This window comes from Pseudorasbora parva, chromosome 19 (assembly GCF_024679245.1).
Source record: "Pseudorasbora parva isolate DD20220531a chromosome 19, ASM2467924v1, whole genome shotgun sequence".
Lineage (NCBI taxonomy): Eukaryota > Metazoa > Chordata > Actinopteri > Cypriniformes > Gobionidae > Pseudorasbora > Pseudorasbora parva.
This window is the reverse complement of record NC_090190.1, coordinates 9,509,558-9,527,577: the sequence shown is the minus strand read 5'-3', so window position 1 is coordinate 9,527,577 and position 18,020 is coordinate 9,509,558. Positions and strand designations below refer to the sequence as shown.

The following is an 18,020-nucleotide window of genomic DNA, read 5'->3' as shown; positions in this document are numbered from 1 at the left end:
TTTAGCTGCGAAGGAGAGATGTGATACATGTAGACGTCATATTTAAATAGCAGTCTTTTGGTGTTTTAATATCAGTATTGAAATTGGATTAGTGACTTTTTCTGCCAAATACCATGCCATTCCGCACCATACAGTAAATTCCACAATTCCATCTGGGTTTTCCGCATCATGGAAATCCTATGACTCTACTTCTCCAGCATTTAAACTGTAAAACCAGTAATCCACCCTTGAAAAAGCAGAACGACTAATACAATCCCAAAAAGACCAAACTAACCTGGCTGTCCGCCTGGTGCTGTTCAGCAATTGGCCGCGCTGACTGTTTTTGATTCTTTTCTCTTTTTTTTAATTTTATTTTTGGGCATGTTCATTGGTTAATTGCCCATGAAGTTCTGGTCATTCGTTCCTGCTTTATTTGCTCTCCCTAAGGCTTCTAGAACATGCCAAGGTCGAACGACACCATCTCGTCTCTCTCCGTCTGCTCGCTCCTCACCCTCTGATAATTGCCTGTTTAATTAAGGGCTCAGCAGTGACCCCATGCATGGTGGCAGCAAGGGGACAGAGAGAAGTGGGGTCTATCGATCGCCTCCTCTGGCCAGAAACAACCTTCTTTCAGCACTCTCCGCACTCGTCACTCCTCTGTTGACCCTCAGAGCATGTGTCGAAGAGGCAGACACGCGTCTATGCTTCATGACTTCAGTGCAGGGTGTCACAGCTCAATAAGGCCTACGCATGTATAGGGCAGGACCCCAGCAGCAGGGAGGCTCTTGGCACCACAGTAAATGGGCTAGTCTAATTGGTCTGCAGACATAAGGTGTTAATTTACATGCCCCTTATGCGGCTCATTGTTCAGAATCTATAGTCTCAAAGTCCCCAAAGTTTTCATGGTGGTCCAATTAGTTTTAGTCTACAAAACAACAACAATGTGTGACATTTTGGCAACACATTATCATGACGTTCAATTTGTTGCAGTTTCTTCCATATTTTGTCATACATCCGAGTGAAACAATTTATCAAAAAGAAACAACATGTAGGATAGGACTTGGTTCCATTTACCAATGGTTGTTTATTGGATCAAATTTAAATGCAAGGTTGACTAAGAAATGAGCGGGGTATACTAAATGGTTAGAAAAGTCCAACGTAATGTATATTACCGAAAATCTAACATTTCACCAGATGATCTAGTTGACATTTTGATTAAAAATGATGATGGATGGATGCTATGAATGAATCAGTCACAATATGATCAATAAAATGCATTGTGAAAATAGATAGGGTTAGTTTTATGCCAACTTATTTTATGCTGACATAACACATTAGGTATCATGAAATGACAACAAACATGCATTTGTTAATCTGGGATCGTGTACAATTTGCTTTTAATATTTTAAGAAACGATAATGTATTATTAAAAAACAGGAATTAACCAAGCTTAACAATAGCTGAAAAAAGTGTGTTCATGATACCAAATGCATTAAAGTTAATATATAAAAATGTATTATAAAGTGTTACCAACATATGTTTCTCATGTGAAAAACAAAATGTTTGCTTCAGCTATGTATGGACCATTGGAACTGTATTAAAGGTCCCGTTCTTCGCGTGTTTTCGAAGCTTTGATTATGTTTACAGTGTGCAATATAACACTGTTATAAAGTTCATGTTTCGCGTGTAAAAAAACACAGTATTTTTCACACAATTTACTTATCTGAACACTGCTGTTTTCTCTGTCCTAAAAACGGCCTTATGATTTCCTTGTTCTATGAAGTCCCTCCTTCAGAAACACGTAACGAGTTCTGATTGGGCCAGCGCTTCCCGTGTTGTGATTGGACAGCAGCTTAGCGCACTTTCCCCGGAAAGGTCCCGCCTCTTACCATAACTGGGAGATGCAAGCACTGAATGCGCGCTCTTCACAACGTGGGAGAGCATCAAGACCACGCCCCCTATTTTGTGTGTTCTTGTGGTTTGAGGGTTAGTCAACAAACGGTTCTAGTGATGTCATTCTTGAAGGAAGTGCAGGGGTGTAGTCCAAACCGGCCGTTCGCTGTAGGCTTTGAAAGGGAACTTCTGTTAAATAAAATATCTCGCTTGGCATTGAACTTTAAGCTTAATAATTTTACAGGTATTATTTATGCTCCAACAGCAACATTACACACTAACTAAAGTCTGAAAGATGGAATCACGAAGAACAGGACCTTTAAACCCAGTGCAAATCAAAATTATATATTCATTCAATAAATAGTATAGTAAATAAGTCAGCAAAGCCCCACTTCAACAGATGATTAGGACAGAAATACAAAATACCATAGAATAGGATGTATCATAAACAATCCTCAACAGATCAAAGGTTAAGTTTATAATTTATGTACCACTAGCTTCAACCTAAAAAATTGCATCTTTCTCTACATATTAAGATGGGATAGGAGAAAATATTACAGCTTATTTTTTTTTAAATGACATGCTACCATTCTTTAAATTCAAACCTAATCTTCTGTCATTAGAGTTTCATATTTAGATCCACAGCCTGATAGAAAAACCATCCCAGTCCCAATCCAATAAGAATTACTGAGAGCCAGTAACAGTGCTTAATGGGTGTGAAAAGGAAATTGTGCGAATGAAGAGGCTAAGAGGCCCATAAAACCATTTTCATAAATGAAAAGTACTCCTGTGCTCCCCAGACAAGGTCTGCGATGGACTGCAATGTTTTTATCCCCACTATTTAGTCCAAGCTCTGTGCGCATTATGTGATGAATAATTGAATCAAGCTGTGAGTTGGTTCTGTTCCACTGAACAAGTGCTGAGATGTTTCATGAATGTGGTTCTCCTGGCTTCCTCTCCCGTAAAACACCTACCCGCTGCCAACACCACAACAAGCGCTCGCGCTGCTTAGCGAATGCGATGAGCGGGATTCTTTGTTTTCCCAAAGATGCCTGAAACAAAAAGACGTTAGGGCACTTACCACTGAGAGGATCCTTCCGTGCCGGTTATCTCCAGAACATCGTAGTCTTCTTCCAGTTGAAAGTCGGAGAAGACCAGGGCGATGGTGTCGCCTGGTTCGGCTAGCACTGTCCAGGTGCAGTCTGCGTTGTTGTTGTACTCCTGGGGGTAATTTGGACTAGTGATGACACCGCTTTGACCCCGCAGTGTGCCGCCACAGCCATCGTCCGCTGTGAAGAGATGACACACAAACACAGACAAGTTTAACTTGGAATAATTCAATTTCCTTGATCTTCTGGTGTAGAAACAATAAGATGACGCTGCACACAATGGGGGTCTTGAGGTTTAGGGCAACCCTTGCAGGCCAGTGATGCAACACACTGTAACATGGGGGTAATTAATTGAGAACTATGTAAAATTTTGTTAATTATTATCAAGTCAAAACCTATTCTACTCTTTAAAAGTGTGTTAAGAAGACAATTATATAATAAATAGGCACTTAAAGGCAGCTGTGGTAATTGAGCCCCCTGGCTCTCCCAACCTTCCTTAGTGAATCAAATGCAATTTCTCTATTTTTCGCTCTCTTGATGCTCAGTCTTGCTTCCTGACAGTGAGTCCGTGAGGTGAGGAAAAAGATCCGAGCCAACTGAGGGTGAAGGCAAGGCAACAGACCCACTGACTTCCCTCCCCCTGTTTTTTTACCTATGCGTCCCTCCCCTGAGAAAAGTAAGAAATCAAAACTTTTTGACAAGGAGAAAAGTTGAGTCTAGATACCTGACCTCCTTTTCAAAAAGTCTTACCTCAACATAACCTAAAAAGGCATTGTCTCTAACACGATGAACAGAAAATGAATAAAATTGTAAAGACAGCCAAGCTGCATCAAAAAGCCATTTTGTAGCTGCAAAGTTTGAAAAACTCTTCAAAGATTCAAAGCTAGTACATGAAATCAGGGACTGCAAGATATCCAGGGTGAGTTTTGGTAGAAATGGTTCGGTCATCTCAGTAGACCTTAGTCAGGGCAGTGGCAAATGTAATGTTTGACAGGAAAGAAAATGAGTGGCTGTGAAGGGTAGACAGTGTGTTCAGTTGTTTAACAACATACTAGCTATTCAGTTGCTGAAACATCTTCTCAAAGAGCTTTCAGTGGACAAGAACTCCATTCAAAAGTTTGATGTTTTTTGAAAAAAGTTTCTTGCATTGTTTCCAATAATTTGATCAAAACTACAGTAAAAACTTAAATGTTAGTGTGGTGTACATTGTGCATATATATTATATATATATATATATATATATATATATATATATATATATATATATATATATATATATATATATATATATATATATATTTATATATATATATCAAATACAAAAATCTCTTTAAATATTGTTTCCCTTGTACTCCACTGTGTGTAGAAAAAAAAGCAGGCCTTACGATAAAAATGTGGCATGCAAAGACATCCCTGCTCTGTAAAGCCTCCAGTTTGATAGCTACAGAAGAATTCTGAATTATGGCTGCATGCCAAGTGGATGTGTTGCCTTCCAGGCAAGTAAAGGAGCAAAGAGCCTCTGTGTGAGCGAGTGAGTGACTCATAATGATAACTAGAAGCCTCTCTGGGGTAAAAGAAGGGTTGAGGGGGAAAGAGAGTGATGGGAGATTTGTTTAGAAGGCGTTTGAGTTGGCGTTCATGTGTGTGAGTTTGAGGAGGGAAAGACAACGCGCGAGAAAAAGTGAGTCATCACACCTACCTAGCAAGCAAAATTCTTTCTGCAACCAAATAAACAAACAATGTCGGAGCTAGTGCAGTGTGTGTGTGTGTGTGTGTGTGTGTGTGTGTGTGTGTGTGTGTGTGTGTGTGTGTGTGTATGCATGCCTCACACAGGTGAAGGAGCCTGCTTGTCACTGATGGGTGATGAGTTCTTCAGTGACAGGCCAGCATGGGATTCATTAGCGGTGACTGGCTAATCGCATGATTTCTTTTTTGTGAGTGGAAAACGGCGGGAGGACCTGGGCACTGTCAGTCTTCTGTCGGATCCGTCACTCTTACAATTCCCCAGAGAGACACAGAGCATATGTGAGGAGAAGCCTCTGAGAGTTCTGGTACAGAGGGATGGAGAGGGAAAAAAAGAGCAGTGGATGCAGAGGAGGGAGGGTTCGGAAGGAGGACCGGCTATTGGTATTCCAGCCGAGAGTTTCCTTCACACTTCAGTAGAACACGCCGATCACTGGCCTCAGCTCTGCCTCTCAGTTTGGTCGTTTGATCTTGTTGAGACTTTGCGACTTCATGTCTAAACTGCTAATATTTATAAAATGCTTTGTCAAAAAACCTAAAAGCATTACTAAAAACTACATTTTTGCTTCATGTGCTTTCAAAAATTATCAAATGAATAGTGTTACAGGGTAATAAATGATCACATATAAGGAACACAAGACAAATCACAATACATTATGCAAATAGATGTAAGCATTAAGTCAATACAAAAACTTTTTAAATTATACAGTATAATCATTTCAAACCAAAGCTTCCTGAAGCTTCGGAGCATTATGAATCGATTCATGATTCTGATAACGTTTCAAACCACCAAACTGCTGAAATCACGTGACATGGCGATCCGACCCGCTGATTCATTAAGGTTCGAAGCTTTGCCCATCACTATATAAGTCGTTATTTCGTTTTTTTTAGCACACAAAAACTATTCTTGTTGCTTCGTAAAATTATTGTAGAACCACTGTAGTGAGATGGGCTTTATAACAACATCTTTAGTGTCTTTTATGGGTCTTGAGAGAGGAAATGACATTGGTGTCAATGAAAGCCTTTCTGAGCCATCGGATTTCAATAAAAATATCTTCATTTGTGTTCCGAAGATGAACAGAGGTTTTACAAATCTGGAAGGGCATTAGGGTGAGTAATTAATGACAGAATTTTCATTTTTGTCTGAACTAACGCTTTAACATAAAATAATTATTTTTAAAAGAACTTGAAAAAGAACTTAACAACTTGAAAAACTTTTACCAAGCTCAAACATTCAAACATATATTTTGCATTAACAAAAAAAAAAAAAGTTAACACTGCTGCGAGAGAGTTTGTGGGAGTAACAATACATTGGTATTTTTTTCTCTCTCTCTTCTGCTGGCCGTAATCATTATTTGTATTACCTCTTTTGGAAAGTAATTTCCAATTCAATCCTTTTCGCAAATGAAAACATAAAAATCATATTTGCTGTCATCTCTCGCTTATCATTGTAGAAGTGGACCCTTCTAAAATACCCAAAAATCTGAAAAGGGTCCATCACTGAGAAGTATCAAGAGACAGGCATAACAACCTGTTGGTATTACCACAGCAAAGCCAATTTTATGCCATGGTAATACCTTGAAGTGCAATGTACGATAAACTAGAGCACAGGGCGCTCATTCACTGTCATGGTATTTAAATAAATAAATATTGTGGTATCAATCAAAGCACCCACACTTCCTGACAGCTACTATATGTAAAAGAATTTTAGTTTAAATCAATCAGTTTTCTTAATAAGCTCAAGCAGACCTTTGAACTGCACAAGGAAGTCTCTTTTATGTCAAAGTGACTTGTTCAATTGGCTTGGATAAACGGATGATGTGTCATGCATAAAGATCTAAGCCCCTACAAAAGATGGTCTGCTTGTGTTTCATGTCTCTTCATACTGCCTTCCTCAGGCTCTGCGGCTACCATGGTAACACAGCAGCGAGTGGTGTGCAGCGGCACCCTGAGACCCAAGAGCCAGCGATGATGGAGGACAACAACGGGCAAAAGAAGAGGGAAAGAAAAGGATTTGGGGAAGAAGGCATCCAACCAGTCCATGCGATTTCAACTTTTCTCTTATCTTCTTCCTGGAACAATCATCCAGTTCGGTGTGCCATAAAGGAGGGTAACATGCCAGCAGCCCGCCATTTTGATGTTTTGAATGCGGAATACTGAATGTATTCTCACTGTGCGAGTGAATTTGGGAGTTGAAAGGGATGTGAGGATCCGATACAGACCGTGTGGAGAGGCTTAGAGGCCGGAGATCTGGATGTATGTATTCATTTGGGAGGGTATTTATAAATGTGTATAAATGTAGACATCTAAGCTTATTAAATCAAATATTTATAATATGCTCTATAGGAAATGGCAAAAAAGGCAGACTGGAGTCTGAGTGTTGTATTTAAAAGAAGAGGCCTGGAAGACAAGCACTAATGAGGACAGAGAAGCAAGATGGCTTCTGGAGCCTTTCTGACATCTTCTGAGCCATCTTCTGGACACCCATAATCAAATAAGCCTTTGATTTGCTGTTTTCTCTACATGTGTACAGAGCAGAACTCTGTTTGGCGTTGGTCGCATGACTAATTAATATGAAAACCATTCAAATGGGAGAGAGATAAAAGATAAAGGATTATAGAGGATACAGAGCAGACATGATTTCCAAGCCAACTGAACGTATAGAATGAAGTGCAACATAATAATTATAAAAAAATCTTACGATTACGAATGGGGGAAAAAGTCATAACATGTCGTAAGTATAAATTTGCAATGTTTTGATAATACAGATTAATGTTGTATAGAATGTTGTAGAATTAAAATGTTAAAGTGTGAGGTTACTTTCTAATCTAAACTTTAATCTTATAGAGATTATTTTTTCTTAAAGCTGCACTATATAATTTTTCCGTCCGTAAGAGGGCGCCAATTCAAAACAAAGGTGTAGCTTGATGACGCCAAGATTGAGCTCAGAATCTTGGGACATGTGGTTCTCACAGCCAGTGGAAAATAATCAGAATAGGACTCGGCATAAATCATGTTCATGGATGCGGTTATTAACGTTACTGTAGTATGAAGCAGAGCAGGACGAGTGTTGCGGAGCTGAGCAAGGCCACTGGAGCGATTGTTACCAAACACACAGCTCGTGAGCAGTTCGCTTGGCGGCTGCTGTGGAACTTGTTCACACTGATAAGGGTAAAGTGTTTCTGCAGAATAAAACCGGAAAATGAGGGTAACGCAGATATGACGCAATTGACAGAGGACTCCCTCCGACGTCCCGGCTCCTTGGGTAAAATAGCAATTTTCTAATGATTTACAAATAGTTGGAAACATTTGGGATATTGTAAGAACTCATCTGAACAAAATATATAACACTGGCCTAGTAGTTTTTGGATATTTTACTGCAAAAATACTACATAGTGCACCTTTAATATCTAAAGGCAGGGTAGGTGATTTGTTCCTGAAACATTTTTTGATATGCTGAAAGTCTCTTTACATCCGGATAGCAAATCACTAAATAAATTAGTCTAAATGTATTTATTCATATATCTGTGGAAGGTGTAGGACTATGAAATATTTGTTCAATGATTGTAAATGATAAGGTTTCATGTATGCCTGTCAACATACGTATTTCCATGACACGTCATCTGCACGTTTCATGCTATGTGGAATTAGACAGATGTCAGTCACTGAGAAGCGCAACCAAAACAGCAGCCACCTTTAAAAATTCCTCCTGAACCAAAATAACGAGCTTATGCTGTGTGCACGGCATAACTACTGTAATTTAGAAGAAAAGTAAACCCTGTGATGTAATACTCTGAGAAGTTTGTGACTCAGATTTATGCATTTTAATTGCAACACTATCAATGGCGAAATTAATCAGCAGCAGTCAGTTGGTACAGCCCTTAAAGTTGTTTATGTTCATTATTATTGTAATGTTATGTGCTTTGAGACATGAGATGGCTTAATAACATGTATTGTGATGCTTTTGTTTGCTCCCTGCTGTATATGTGTTTTGGAGGAGGCGTGGCTTTAGGGAAATCTTGGGGATCTTATGCTTTCAAAGCTAGCTCGCTATTGATAGCCTCTTAGAAAATGGCCTACACTCCCTTTAATGTGGCATGAAGTGCTGTAAAAAAAAAAAAAGGAAAAATAACATAAAAAACTAAATGTTTGACAGGTTAACATAATAAATAATATTTGATAGATGGAAATAACAATGGTTAAAATAAATAAATAAGCACAGAAGAAATAAAATTAATTATTCAATTAAATATAAAACAACATATAAAAAATAATTCATAAAAAAATGTTGAGTAATTCTGCATGTAAATAAGGACTAATGACTGTAAATGTACATACAACTTTTGTTGTTTAAATTAAGAGGAAGCATTGGCAAGAAGGGGTCTCTTTCTGGCATTGCAAGTCTGAGCATGTGTGTATTAACATGGGCTTCCTGTCCCCCATCCCAGGCACAGATGGCCCTGGTTCATACTGGCCTGCGAGAACTCACTCACACTCGGTCTGGAGACCGTAGCTACTGTGCATTGCACTCGCATATGTCTAATACATTATACATGCTATTATCTGTGGAGTACTTTGTCATTGTTTTATTAACTGCAAGACCTGTGTGTTTTTATGAGATTGTCATGAATATGTGAACATGCCTCTAATAAAATAAACGCATGCATATACAGAGTTCATTTATGCATATTTATGAGCATGTGCTTGTGTCAAACTGCCTGGACTTAAGATGACAATGGGGGCTCACATCATGTTAATATTTGGCCTCGAACTGTCAGCATGTTTTCAGAGTATCATGACGGAGAGCATTTGGATATCCCTGTCCCCCAGGCAACAGCTAACACGCTACCACGTGACCCCACTGTCTTACACAACACGCCTGTGCAGCTTTCACACGTCGGCAGGTATCACCTCGGGGGTCTCTACTGCATCTCATCCAGGAAAAACAGAACTGTGCAGCCAACCTGCTACTAAACGCTGGGAAATCTGTCAGCCCCGATAAAGACACTTGGTAACCTTTTCTTGAGTCTCTCTTGAGGAGGTTCAGTCCCACCTCGCCCATATGAAGCCCACAGACTCACCTCGGCAGTACGGCAGAGGGAAGTCCCAGGCAGCAGTGCCGGAGGAAGTGGCCAGGCAGGAGAGCACAGTGTGGCCCTCCAGCACATAACCCAGGTTGCAGCTGTAGCGGATCTTGTCCCCGATGTTGAAAGTAGAGCCTTGCTGCATGCCGTTGAGCAGCTGGCCTGGATTTCCACAGGTGTAGCTTGGAAGGGCTAGAATGGGAGAAAGGAAAAAAAGAAAAGATTATAAACGGTTTTGCATATAATATACTTTGTGTAGAGAGAAATCCACAGATTTTTTTTTAATCTAAAATCCACCCATCCTTCATCTGAAATAAACAAAAGTGTAATATATAATAATGCAATTCAACTTTTTCATTATAGAACTAAATTGCATTTTAAATATATTTTATGCAAATAATATTTCACAATATTATTGTTTTTACTGTATTCTGATAAAATAAAGGATTTTTCAGAAAATGTACCCATCTCAAACTTTTAAATGGTAGTGTATACACAGTGCATCTATAAAGTATTCACATCAGATGTTATGTTACAGCCTTATTCCAAAATGGATACAATGTATTATTTTCCTCAAAAATCTACAAACAATACCCCATAATGACAATGTGAAAGAACTTTGTTTGAAATCTTTGCAAATTTATAAAAAAATAAATAAAAAAATCTCATGTACATTAGTATTCACAAGCTTTGCACAATACTTTGTTGGAGCAATTTTGGCACCATGCCTAAGGTCTTTTTAAGTGTGATGCTACAAGCTTGGCACACCTTTTTTGGGCAGTTTCTCCCATTCTTCTTTACAGGACCTCTCATGCTCCATCAGGAGCGTCAGTGCACGGTCATTTTCAGATCTTTCCACAGATGTTCAGTCGGGTTCAAGTCTGGGCTCTGGCTTGGCCACTCAAGGACATTCACAGAGTTGTCCCATAGCCACTCCTTTGTTTCTTGGCTGTGTGCTTAGGGTCGTTGTCCTTTTGGAAAATGAACCTTCAACCCAGTCTGAGGTTCAGAGCGCTCTGGAGCAGGTTTTCATCAAGGATGTCTCTGTACATTGCGGCATTCATCTTTCCCTCGAGCCATCCTAGTCTCCCAGTTCCTGCTGCTTAAAGACATCCCTCACTGTAGGGATGGTATTGGCCAGGTGATGAGCGGTGCCTGGTTTCCTATAGACGTGATGCATGCCATTCAGACCAAAGAGTTCAATCTTTGTTTCTTCAGACTTTTGGCAAACTCCACTCTACCATACATACCTGATTGATGGAGTGCTGCAGAGGTGGTTTTTCTTCTCGAAGGTTCTCCTTTCTCCACTGAGAAACGCTGGAACTCTGTCAGAGTGACTATGGGGTTCTTAGCGAGGTGAGCAAGAACCCCATAGTCACTCTGACAGAGATCCCCTTTATTGAGTGGACCTGGGCAGCCAGCTTTAGGAAGAGCCCATTTACAGATGATGGAAGCCACTGTACTCATTGGTACCGTCAATGCTGCAGAAATTGTTCTGTACCCTTCACCAGATCTGTGTCTCGATACAATCCTATCTCTGAGGTCTATAGACAATTCCTTGGACTTCATAGCTTAGTTTGAGCTCTGATATGCACTATTAACTTTATATAGATAGGTGTGTGCCTTTCCAAATCATGTCCAAAAAACAGAATTTCAACAATAACATTGTAGAAACGTCTCTAGGATGTTCAGTGGAAACCAGATGCATCTGAGCTCAATTTTAAGAGTGTCATGGCAAAGGCTGTGAATACTTGAATACATGTGATTTTTTTTCCTTTCCTTTTTAATACATTTGAAAAGATTTCACAAAGTTATTTTTATGTTGTCATTATGTGGAATTTTTTGTAGAATTCTGAGGAAAATAATGAATATAATGCAGTTTAGAATAAGCCTGTAACATAAAATGTAAAAAAAAAGTTAGGTTTCTTTATTAATTTTTATATTTTACAATACAGAAATAGGGTTTTTAATGTGCGGTAATATCATTTTAACGATATATCTATAATGTAATGTCATAACATCTAAAATGATGGAAAATTGCTGATAAATTATGTACATTTACATTTACTTTTATGCATTTGGCAGACGCTTTTATCCAAAGCGACTTACATTGCATTTTAAGGTACACTTTTTTAACATTTTCGTCAGTTCTTGCTTTCCCTGGGAATCGAACCCATGACCTCGGCGTTGCTAGCGTCACACTCTACAGATTGAGCTATTAACAAAGCATTACTGAATTGTTCATATTGTAACATTCAATACATTTACAGTACTACAACACATCACAAAAGAATTGTGATTGACCAATCCGACAAAACCTTATTTGTCAAGTTTTCAAAACATTTACATTACAAAACATATTGACAATGCCGCACATCAAAGTCTCACAGGCGTGTCATTTCACTAGTCGGTCATTTTTGGGGGAAAACAGAAATCCGCAAAGTTGGTAAAACCATGCGAAATCACCAGTCTGACAATAATGACATCTGAATAAATTGTGTTCTTTAGCTCAGAAGGCAGGCTTAATGAAATAAAAATAGTCAAAACATTTTAATTTATAGGACGATAAAAGAAAGCGACAGACTGTCTGTCTGTGTGTCTGTACAACTTTCTGGATGGATTTGATTTTTAACTATTCCTTTAAATCAATCATGTGAATAATCAGTTTTGACAGATCAAGCAAAGCTAATACAATTTAGTTTGTGGTAGGGCTGGGCGATATGGCCCAAAAAAATTATCACGATATAATTTAGCATATCAGTCGATATCGATAAATATCACGATAAATGTAAAATCTTTATTTCTTTAAAGTTTAAAGGCATATTTTTGCTCCTGAGTGAAATATGTAGAAAACAAACAGTTAGCTGTGGTTTTAAAACTAACCTTTACTGTCAAAACATGACAAACACTTCCCAAACAAGTGAAAAATTTATTTAAACTGAGGTAGATTTATTTATTAAAATCTTAACTGTGGTCGGCATTATTTTACTCAACACTATATATCAATAAAATCATTATACAGGGCTTGACATTAAGCATGTTCATGTGCTTGTCCTTCGAACAAGTAATCCGTTCAAGCTTGTCCAAGTAAAAAATTAGCTTGTCCGGAAAAGTGTGTGTGTGTGTGTGTGTTGTAAATATAATTTATTCTGAAGCAATATTCTCACCAGTGTTCAATCAGCTTTGACATATTTAAATCTGCATATTTGTGGTTTTTATTTTTATTGAATCATTTGAAATTTGTGATATTTTCACCTTTTATAAAGGGCATTTTCCCTTAATCTTATTAAATATAGGCTAAGCTTCATGTTTCATTTTATATTTGTAATTTTGATCAATATATTAAATTAAAATAACACACTATAAGGGCTGTTACCAATCAAAATAAAAAATTTACACTGTAAAATTACAACAGCATTAAATAATGTTTTGAGATTTGTAGTTTTGATTAGACAAATAAGACATGTTGGAAAGTATGTTTAAAGATCAAATTAAACCACCAGTAGGTGGCAGCAGGTGGCCGTCTTAATGAGCGAGTCATTGAGTCGTTCATTCAAACGATTCATTCAAACACTGAATCGTTCATTTACCCACGTTGCTGTGAGACGCGTTGCGGTTCTGCTGTGAACGATTTTCGCAGCTGAAATAGAACAAAACGCTCAATATTGCATTATATATATATTTAATTGTGTAAGTAAAACACTAAAAACGCAAACGGGCAAAAAAAAAAGCGTTTTAAGAAACATTTTGAGGCCCCTTGTCTTGCCTCACAGTGGATTGGTCCACCGTGCATCTCACCGACACACACACATACACACACACACACACACCTCACCGACAGTGGGCTTGTCGGGAGAGAGAAAAGTTCAGTATTTGTGGATCTACAGTAAGGGCTGTCTAGTCTATTTTATTAATTTTAAACACCAGATGACATTATTTCTCTTTTGATACAGGCGATGCGGAGTCATTAATACATCACCAAAGACAAACAATTATGATAGCGATGTACAAGTCCGATGTTTTAGTGATTATAGTTTGGTAAAGTTAGCTTGTTGTAAGTCACCCACTTCAACTAAAAAGATAATAAGGCGGTGTGTGAATGTAGTTAATGTAGATTCACCGCTGTGTTGGGCTCAATGTTATATGGAAGAACTTTGAAGAAACACGACAGTTTAATAATTAAATTCCGTGTGGTGAACGTGAACCTATGATAAGCAGCCCACGCATGTCGCTCTGTTTTATGTCGGATGGGATCGCTAAAATATCTCCAAACCACTGAAGTTGAGGGAACTAACTTGTCAACGATATCTGTGTCCTCCGAGCTGGTCGTGAGCGCTGCATTTTCTTCACTATTGCTCTTTTTTAATCGCTCCACTTAACTCCGATCCTCCAAGCTTGTCAGCCACAGACTGTAAACATCACCACGTGCAGCACCCACGAGCCCGGTCTGCAATACGCATGCGCAGCATTACGCATAGCGCGTAAGCATTATATCGAGAATTTATCGAGCTGTTGTTATCGTTTTATCGAGGAAAATTATATCGTGATAATTATCGTTATCGTTTTATCGCCCAGCCCTAGTTTGTGGGTATACAAGTATTACACAAAATGTTGGGCACTGGAGCAACCATGCTGGAAAATAAGCTCTCCTAATGGCAATGACCTGTTAGCAGGGATAGTGCACTGCAGTGAGGAATCTGTCTCAGTAGTGCAGAGAAACAGAGGCAGCGAGTGAGATAGGTGGGCTGACTGCTGATTACATCAGCACTGATCAGGAGAGCAGTTTCGTCACTGCACATGTGAAAGCATGTGAGAGAAAGACGTTCAGTGCGTGCACACACATTTATTAGTATACATATTAATGAACAGTAATGAAGGTGAGAGAAATAGACACTTGAGGTTTTGTGATTTTAACCAGGACTGAGTTGAGTACTCCCTTAACCATTAATCAACATGACTGAATGAGTGGCACTGATATGAGCTAGAATGCTAACTATATTCACACTGCACTGGTCCACCTGAACAGTTTGAATAAAGAAAAACCCTCTACGTAATCGGATATTCCATATACAGAGATCATAAATGCTTAACAGTTCTCTCTTTATTAAAAATAAATCCCTACTGGAATTGCAGGATTTAAAGTATTCTGCACAGATCCTGGATGTTCCCTCATGCACCATTCTCCCCATGGTCCCACTGCATTTGTCATCTTCAGTCTATAACTCACAGGACTGACTGTGCCACCCTTGCAGTTTGACTACTTTAACCATTTTAAGGGTCGCTATATCCTGCCCGAGTGCTGAAACAGCAAGAGATGGTTCTCTTGTTACGTCTGCATCTATGACCCTCACTCTATTTCCCTTCCTTTGTCTTCACTTCCACTGAACCAGAGGGGGGAGGGGGAGGGGGGGGTTTATTGGAACAAATGCTGTTCATGTAACTTGTTGAGGAATGGGAATTCAAATTTTGTCAACACCTTTTCTTTTTCATCCATCATTCTAGTCAGAGACACCATCTGACCGACAACCAGTTGCAGACATGTGCTGTTTAGTGCGATAAAAAAATAAAAAAATGACATTGATGGCAGTCTGCACAGAAATATCAATTATATTATCTGTAAATATTCAAATATCCATTATCATTCAAAATATTAGGGTCAATACATCAGATTTGGGATATATATATAATATATCGGATTGGATAGATTCAACAAGCATTTTATTAGCATAGATCATGTACATATGCTTGATTTTGGCAGGCGAGATCTGCTAATCTGCTGCGCAAAACATTATGAAGAACTGAAGTAGGCCTATGATGTTTTTTTCATGTCAGAGTACATGAGTACAAAATGCAGCCTACTTGTTTATTGGTGTTTTCAGATCATCCGCGAGTGAGAGAGAGCTTGTGTGCATATGGTTGCCAGATTGGACGTTTCGGTAAAACATTGGATAGTATAAGAGTTCTTTTCACAGAAAAGCTCTGTCTTGGGGGATTTAAATATTAAAATCTGGCAACCGGAAGCACGCATGCTCTCTCTCGCGCGCGCGGATGATCTGAAAACACCAATAAACAAGTAGGCTGCATTTTATCAATCTCCATTTGAGATGTTCTGCTTAAAGTGTCATTCAGTCGGTCTGTGTTCTGTCAGGACGGTCAGGACTCACAAGCCGATTCGCTGAACAACTGAACTGCAGTGAGTTGTGAGCGGCTGAAATAAGCCAATCAGAGCAGAGCTGAACATTAATATTCATGACTCTTCCAAATAAGGCAAAAACAGAGCATTACATAGGGACAATTTCTAGGGTTGCAAATGGACCCGTAAATCTGTTTCTGGACAATTTTTGCCCTTAAATAAGCCACAAACCCTCTATGTAGATATCAGAGAAGATATTATTCTAGGGCACCTTTAAATGCAAGTAATGATAGTGAAGTGTGTATAAACATGAACAACCTTTCTGTTAAGTTCAGAACAGAGCTGTTGTCCATGATTATTTCATGTTAAGTAATGTACAATACAGCCTTATTGTAAGTGTTACCAGCACGGTAATGACATGCTTCTTGGGTATACATTATATGCCCTAACAGGTATACATTATATTATTATTATTTATTTATTAAGATAGCAGATAGCTATTTTAAATTGAAATAATGCATCACAATATTACAGTTTTACTGTATTTTGATCAAATAAATGTAGCCTTGGTGAGCACAAGAGAAAAATCTTACACACACCAAACTTTGAATGTTTGTGTATATAGATTATTAATAAATGCAACGATATAAACTAAATTGCTATTATTAATTATATAATGTAGCACACATTACTCGTATTATTACTCTTAAAACTTGCTATTAATCCCTCAAACTAAACACCGCAAAATCAAATGTCTATATTCTTCTTAAAATCGCTCACCAGTGCAGCCACCCAATACATCTGAGGCTGGGATCGCAAGGGCAAGGCAAGGTGAGTTTACATGCATTTGTCGCAACAATCAAAACACTCATAAACTGCCAACCGTGCAATATATCCACAGTAGATTCTAGAGAACTGATTTTATGCTGATGAGGATTGATTTGTTTTACCATCACAAAATAACTGAAGCAGCAGCAGATATAAAAGATAAGTGATTTGCAATAGTGAAAGAGCAATGCCACATACAAAAAGGAAAACTAATAGTTGCCTAGCACTGTCTGTGACGGTAATAGTCACATTAACTAGCACATATAGGCTAGGTTATGAAAGTTTCATGTTCAAGCACATAAAAATGAATATCAAAGCTCTGGCACCATCCGCTCTGACATGCCTACCACTCTCTGTACTTTAAAAGTGACATTGTGAAATTGATCCCAACACACTAGCACATTAGCTCAATAAGCAGTTTCTGCTTTGTTGTGCAACGATTCAATCAATGCCTCTCTGTGCGTGCACAATTACCAGGCAACAGCAGTGAACACTCATCACCCCTTGCACACAAAGGGCAAGGCATGCAATCTTTTGCAAATCCCACAATTCCTTCTACACAGGACAAGAGTATTAGCAGCTTCCAAATATAGAGAAATAACACATGCATGAGTTCCACCTGAAAGAAAACTGCTTAGCTATGCATGACATAAGACTTTCAAGTCAAATGTGTATTTGTCTGGTCTTTTATGTTTTTGAAAGACCTGAGAGAGTAGCAAAATATGAAGTCAAAATGCATTAAAAACTGAATTTTTTCACATTATGTTGACCAGAACATGTGATTTCTTCTGCGAAAACAAAAATGTTTCAGTGTTTCAATCTTTCATCTTCATGGACACCATCATTCATGGAAATATATTTTAGTTTTTGTTATTTTTTTTAAATGTCTGTATAGTTTAAATAAATTTGTATTTCAGTTTGGTGCGTCAGGTTAATGAAACTAAATAACAGATTCATGTGAACTAACTGAAAATAAGTGTTTATATAATATAATATAATATAATATAATATAATATAATATAATATAATATAATATAATATAATATAATATAATATAATATAAATCTTTTTTTAATTTAATTTTTTATTTTATGTCAGTTAACATTTACTTAATTCAAATAGAGAGGGTTTTTTTATGGTTTGAGTTTGTGTTAACTATAATAACACTAAAATCAATATTTGACCCTGGAACACAAACCCAGTCTTATGGGTAAATTTTTATTATTTTTGTATTATTATTGAGATTTATAC

At 38.1% G+C, this 18,020-nt stretch overlaps 1 protein-coding gene and 1 long non-coding RNA gene across 4 annotated transcripts in view; one reads left to right on the top strand and one right to left on the bottom strand.

Annotated features, from left to right (window-relative positions):
• Positions 1–18,020, bottom strand: part of csmd2 (CUB and Sushi multiple domains 2) — a 367,226-nt gene that overhangs the window by 224,153 nt on the left and 125,053 nt on the right. For 2 of the 3 annotated variants that reach the window (XM_067426365.1, XM_067426366.1), the window contains exons 4-5: positions 9,806–10,000; positions 2,954–3,161 (exon numbers count right to left, since the gene is read on the bottom strand). In XM_067426365.1, the coding sequence (XP_067282466.1) occupies positions 2,954–3,161; positions 9,806–10,000 (403 nt within the window). Of the gene's footprint in view, positions 1–2,953; positions 3,162–9,805; positions 10,001–14,103; positions 14,375–18,020 lie in introns of those variants that run through there. The other variant, XM_067426367.1, reaches the window with a different exon arrangement.
• Positions 6,598–9,394, top strand: LOC137048271 (uncharacterized). Its single transcript, XR_010899352.1, has 2 exons — positions 6,598–6,980; positions 7,071–9,394. It is a non-coding gene; the product is annotated as an uncharacterized lncRNA (long non-coding RNA).